This window comes from Poecilia formosa, unplaced genomic scaffold (assembly GCF_000485575.1).
Source record: "Poecilia formosa unplaced genomic scaffold, Poecilia_formosa-5.1.2 Scaffold713, whole genome shotgun sequence".
Lineage (NCBI taxonomy): Eukaryota > Metazoa > Chordata > Actinopteri > Cyprinodontiformes > Poeciliidae > Poecilia > Poecilia formosa.
In genome coordinates, this window is record NW_006800652.1 from 115,359 (window position 1) to 120,627 (window position 5,269).

General features: G+C 37.9%; 1 protein-coding gene across 1 annotated transcript; it reads right to left on the minus strand.

The window, feature by feature from the left end:
- Nucleotides 1-539: 539 nt before the first annotated feature.
- Nucleotides 540-3,883, minus strand: LOC103131055 (beta-1,4-galactosyltransferase 1-like). The gene is made up of 2 exons (XM_007542613.2): nucleotides 3,324-3,883; nucleotides 540-1,709 (listed from the first exon to the last, which is right to left on the minus strand). The coding sequence occupies exons 1-2, from the start codon at nucleotides 3,699-3,701 to the stop codon at nucleotides 1,047-1,049; spliced, it is 1,041 nt and encodes a 346-aa protein (XP_007542675.1). The 5' UTR covers nucleotides 3,702-3,883; the 3' UTR covers nucleotides 540-1,046.
- Nucleotides 3,884-5,269: the final 1,386 nt, after the last annotated feature.

Sequence of the window (5,269 nt, forward strand, 5' to 3'; positions counted from 1 at the left end):
TTCACACGTAGTTTCAACCAGACAGCCATTTGTAATCCAAGGGGGGAGGGGGGCGCAGAAAATGTTTGGAAACCACTGAATTAAAGACAGGGGCATGTGACGATTGAATGCATTATACTTATGTCCACTAGGTGGCAATCACGAGTTTATGTGAATTCATGAATGTAAAGAATTGGAGGACAGAGGAAGAGTTTTTGTGACATGTAAATAGAGTCGTGTTATTTTGACTCATGTTAAAATGTGACTAAAATGCTTGTATTTTTTGTTTCAGTCTGTTTTTGTCGGTAGCCACACTGTTTGAAAACTAAACAAGTTGTACGAGTGACTGTTGGCACATCAGGTTTATCAGGTTACATCCTGTAACCAAAATACGTAAAGTTTAATTCAGCTTTTTATCTCGTTTTAATGGCTTCTTGGAAGTTCACAATTATTATTCTCAGGTCTTTGTGAATTTATTTAGATTTTTCCTTGACATTACATGGAAATTGTTTTTAAAAACCTGCTTTAAAATTACAAAAAGAAACAAAAAACTGCATTGATAAACGGATGTAACCATATTTTTATTATCAGCAGGATCATTTTGGTCTTTTTGAACAGATGTTTTCCTTTCTTGGCCCACGTTTTACCAAGAATCATGAGTTTTATATCGACATAAAGGTGACAGACAGAAAGCTCTCCTTCAGTTAACTCCTTCACTTTGTAAACATTTGGTGCTGAGCAGCTCAGGAAATACAGGAACTACTCTGATAAATACAAAACTACACTCCAAAGATTCAAACACATTATTTAACAGAGACAAAGAGAAAAGGGAAGATTAGAGTAAAACTAACTTGTTGGACAAACAGTTTTTCCTTCAGGAAGGAAAAATGCTGGCAGATGCTGAAGTATCAAATAATATCCTGTTTGTTAAGTAAAAACTACCTGTGATATTTGTTGAACAAAGCTCATAAATTTAACCTGTGCAGTGTTTAGGAAAACACACACGTCTAAAAGCACAGCTGTAAATACAGCCGTTCCACTTTAACATTCATTTCTGGCGTTCATCGTCATGGCGACCGAACATCCACAGAGATTAAAGTGTACAGTACATCCTTCATAATCTCTTTGACAGTAAAGTTGAGGGAATTTAGTCCATCAGTGTCGATATTCTCTGCTGTTTTTTGTGTTTTCACAGCGTTTTCTGGATTCACCTCATTGTGCAAGTCTCTTCCATGTTTGATCATTTTGTATTTTGCAATCTGAGCGTCCGGCCGAGTTATGGACATCCCTCTGTGGATGATCCTGTTGTACAGGTCGTCGTCCTCGCCACCCCAGCCCCAGAACGTGTTTGAGAAACCGTTGACCTTCAGGAACTGCTGCTGTGTCAGCAGGGAGACGCCACCAAAGGCAGTTTTTGAGGATAAGATGTAGTTAAATTTATCTACAGCCACTGATAAATGTCTGGGATGGTCAGAACATCTGTAGAGGTTCCTGTCGTCTATTGGCACCAGGTCTACATCCGAAAAGGCAAAACAGTCGTAATCGTACTCCTTCAGTGATTCATTAAATCCGATGTTCATCAGCTTGGCCCGGTTGAACGCTCCGTCTCCGTCCTGGTTGATGACGTACACACCGTAGTCCAGCTGCTGCCGCATCAGGACCGGATGGAGGTAGTAGAGCCAGTGGTTCAGGTGTTGAGACCGGTTTCTGAACGGGACGATGACGGCCACCTAACGGAGGTTTGGATCGGCAGAACCAGAGACATTAGTGTGATGACTGTCTGTGTTTCCATTCACCATCAATAGCTGACATTTAGAAAGTAAATTTGATTAGTGGAAACCAAAAACTGAGTTTTTGGTTTTAAAAAGTCTTGGCAGTAGGATGAGGTGGTATTATTTTGTTGTTGGTATCAAAGCATTTCTCATGTTCAACAACCAGACATGAAGATGGCAGGACGACGACGCAGCATTTTCCTTTTGTGCCATCGCCTCAACAAACTGATTCACATTTTAACTGGATTTCTTATTTTATGGAATCACTGGAAGTTTTGCTTTTTCAACATTAGCAGAATGAAGAACAACGTTTTGAGTCCATCTGTAATGGAAATGCAGCCATTAAAACTGATTCTCTTACAACAGAATAAGATTTTAATCTGCACTGAAAAACAAACCAGTAGCTGCGTCTCCATTACAAACAAGAAACGGCATTGAAATCATAAATGAATAAGTTTGTTCAGGCGATAAATCATTAAAACATGAAACAGGGGCGATCCTCCTGCCACTTCCTGCTTCTCCTGACCCAGCAGGAACATCTGTGGGCCATAAATGCGTCTCCACTGCAGCTGATTTCTTTTGCCATTAAGTTAATTTGTTTTTGTTATTCTAATTTGCATAATTCAGTGGTTAAACACAACCTGTCACCAGTTATTCACACGTTTCCTGAAGAAGTATTTTTTATATGTTACTATTTTAAGTCATTAAGGTAAATTTGGATCCTGATATTGGATGTTATGTTTTCTGGAAGTTTTGTTTGTTTCCCAGATAAATTCATGCTGTCAGTTTCTGAGAAGAAAACTGAACTTTACATAAAACATGAAACAGGAAGGAGGACGGCTCTTCAATACGCTGACGTTGGTTTAAACTTAAATCTTAAAGTTTCTTCTGCACCTTATATTCTTGTCATATTTTCAGGTTGTTCTATCTTTTAATAATACTTTCTGATTTGTTATGCAGTCTAAAGGAAGTACATTAAAAAGTCCAAGTAAATATGTAAAAACCTGTAACATTCCAGAAATTCAAAATTAAAAGTGTTTAATGTTCATGATTATTATTAGTATGAAGCATCTTCATATTTTTAGAGGTGCAATATTACAGTTTTATACATTTCAAAGTAATATAAATCAGCCTTTTGTGGGTTTTTTGAAAGCTGAATTAAATGTTAAAAGTCACATGTTTTAGTGAAAATTAATAGATTTAATAATAATAACTAATCAATGTTTATTGTATATTTTAGGCTTCAGAAAATACAGTTTGGGTTAGAGATAAATCTGACCCGGAAGTCATGAATGTCCTGAGAAAAAGTTTATTTGACCTTCAGTAACTATAAAAAGTGACGTGTTAACATTTCTGCATTAAACAGTTTTCATGTCTGATTTAATGCTGCAGGTTACACATCTTATTCCTTCATCTTTAAGCTCCATGTGACACATGATCAGTTATCGATGAACTTTTAATGAGTCAGAAACTCGAGTTCCCTCCTCCGGTTCCCTCTGCATGTTTTCCATGTTTTCATTTATATTTAACTTGCTCTCCACAAACGTTTCACCGCCAACATCTCCTGCCTACCTTCTGCCTTGCGGTGCAGTTCGGGGGTCTGTACCGTCCTCCCTGCTGCAGCAGAGACCCCACCTGCTTCCTGACCAGCTCCAGACTTCGTTTGGTTTCAAACTCGACCAGAAGTGGACCCACCAGAGACGGAGGCGTGTCAGGACACGGACCCAGAGGCTCAGAGGTCGCTGCTGTTTCCATGGAGACGTCTGGGGTCTTCTTTACCCAAACATGATCCATCATCGCTCCAAAAACGCTCCTGTTGCTTTTCACCACCTGCTGTGGCACCGAAGGAAAAACCAAAGAAGAGTCTTTGCCGTGGAGTAAAAACACGGCGAAACACGTCAGAGTGAATAAGGCAGAAAGCGCCAGAACGCTGCTGATCTTCTCCTTCATGTCTCTGATGTTAAACTTTAGGCTCACTAAAGTTTCACAGCTTTGCTTTCTGTCACTGTAACAAGATCCTGCCCTTTTTTTAGAGCAGCTTCCTTCTCCAGCTCATATTTCAGATGGGAGGTCTGAACAAAACTCACATTATGATGGTTGTCTGTGAGCCTGAGGTCAAACCCCTTTAAACAGGATGGAGCAGTAAACACACCTGCTAGGCTACACGTCGAACAGTACTGATGAGGAAGATGATACACTGATACAACAGGTCTTTAAAGTCCCAGAATCGTTCCAGTCAAAGCAGAAATAAAACCGGTTCATGGTTTTATTTTGGTAGGTTGGGCTATTTCAGTAGTTTCTAGATGAGATCATCTAATAAAACAGTCAAAAGGCTTCAGGTCTACATGCTGGTCAAATATGAACCAGTTAATCTGTTTTGTTGAATTTTTTGTGTAAGGGATGAAATGCTGTTATTCTGTTAAAACAGTTGAAAGCTAAAATGCTTAAATATTAAAGTATATTTTATTTGTGTAGAATAAAGATTGTAAATGGTAAATAGTTACAAGCAGATTCGTTTAATATTGATTGTTAGAAATACAAATGGTCTGAGAAAATGGTATTTGAGATAAAGCACTACCTAATAAATTAATATTGCTTAGAGAATTGAAAGCCATCTTTGAATTGATTGTGTCATTTGATAAAATTCATAATGTTAAATGGAGCATGTTAAAGAATTATCGTTTGGTTTAAAGGGATATTATAGCCATTAGTGATATACTCGGTCTAAGTGCTAGCTATTACAGTTACTCAGTGATACTTAAATTATTTGATACCTGAAGTATTGCATAAGAAGTATTGTATATGGAGTATGTTCATTACAGAGAAGAATAAATCTTCCTGTTCGATGCTAAAGGAAGCTTGATGTGTGTGTCTCATCTTTTCTTTATCACAGCGTGACACGTCGAGGGAAGATCATCTAACACATTACCCTCAGGATGCAGGCTAACAAAAACAAACATTGCTCATATTTACTCTCAGGTCTATTGAGAGTAAATATTTAATTCATGAAGAGTTTGTCGCTACTAAAGGTCAGTCAGGTTGCTCAAGCAAAAACATCGTGGTTTGGGTGAAATAGTGACAATCTGAAAATAATCTGGCCCTGATTTGAATTATGGATGAATAATTGGATGCATGAATTTGCCTTAATCTCCTTATTACATCATTTAATTGTCTGATATTTTTATGTCTGTAATGATCAATGACCAGAAAGAATCCAGTCACCTCACTTCCTTTTTTCAGGTTTTTCTAAGAATTGTGTTCATCTGTGTTTTCTATGAAAGTATCACAGAAGTTTAGTAAAAACCAGTATTTCCACCTCAGGCTCCAGGTTTTTACCATGAAACAGGTGAGGTGAAGCCTCAGACGATCATTTACTTCCTGGTATTAAGGAACATGACGAACTTTAATAAACTCTGATTGTAACAGAAAGTTGCATAAAAGCATTCAGATCATTCATGGAAGTAATGGATCCAGGTTTTACCTCCCAATGTTTGGGTGTGTAAACTTTTCATAAACAA

Bases quoted from the DNA above. Each gene is read 5' to 3' on its own strand.
- LOC103131055 (XM_007542613.2), bottom strand. From the start codon at position 3,701: ATGAAGGAGAAGATCAGCAGCGTTCTGGCGCTTTCTGCCTTATTCACT. The intron at 1,710-3,323 runs GTAGGCAGGAGA...AACCTCCGTTAG, and splicing joins ACTGCACCGCAAGGCAGAAG to GTGGCCGTCATCGTCCCGTT.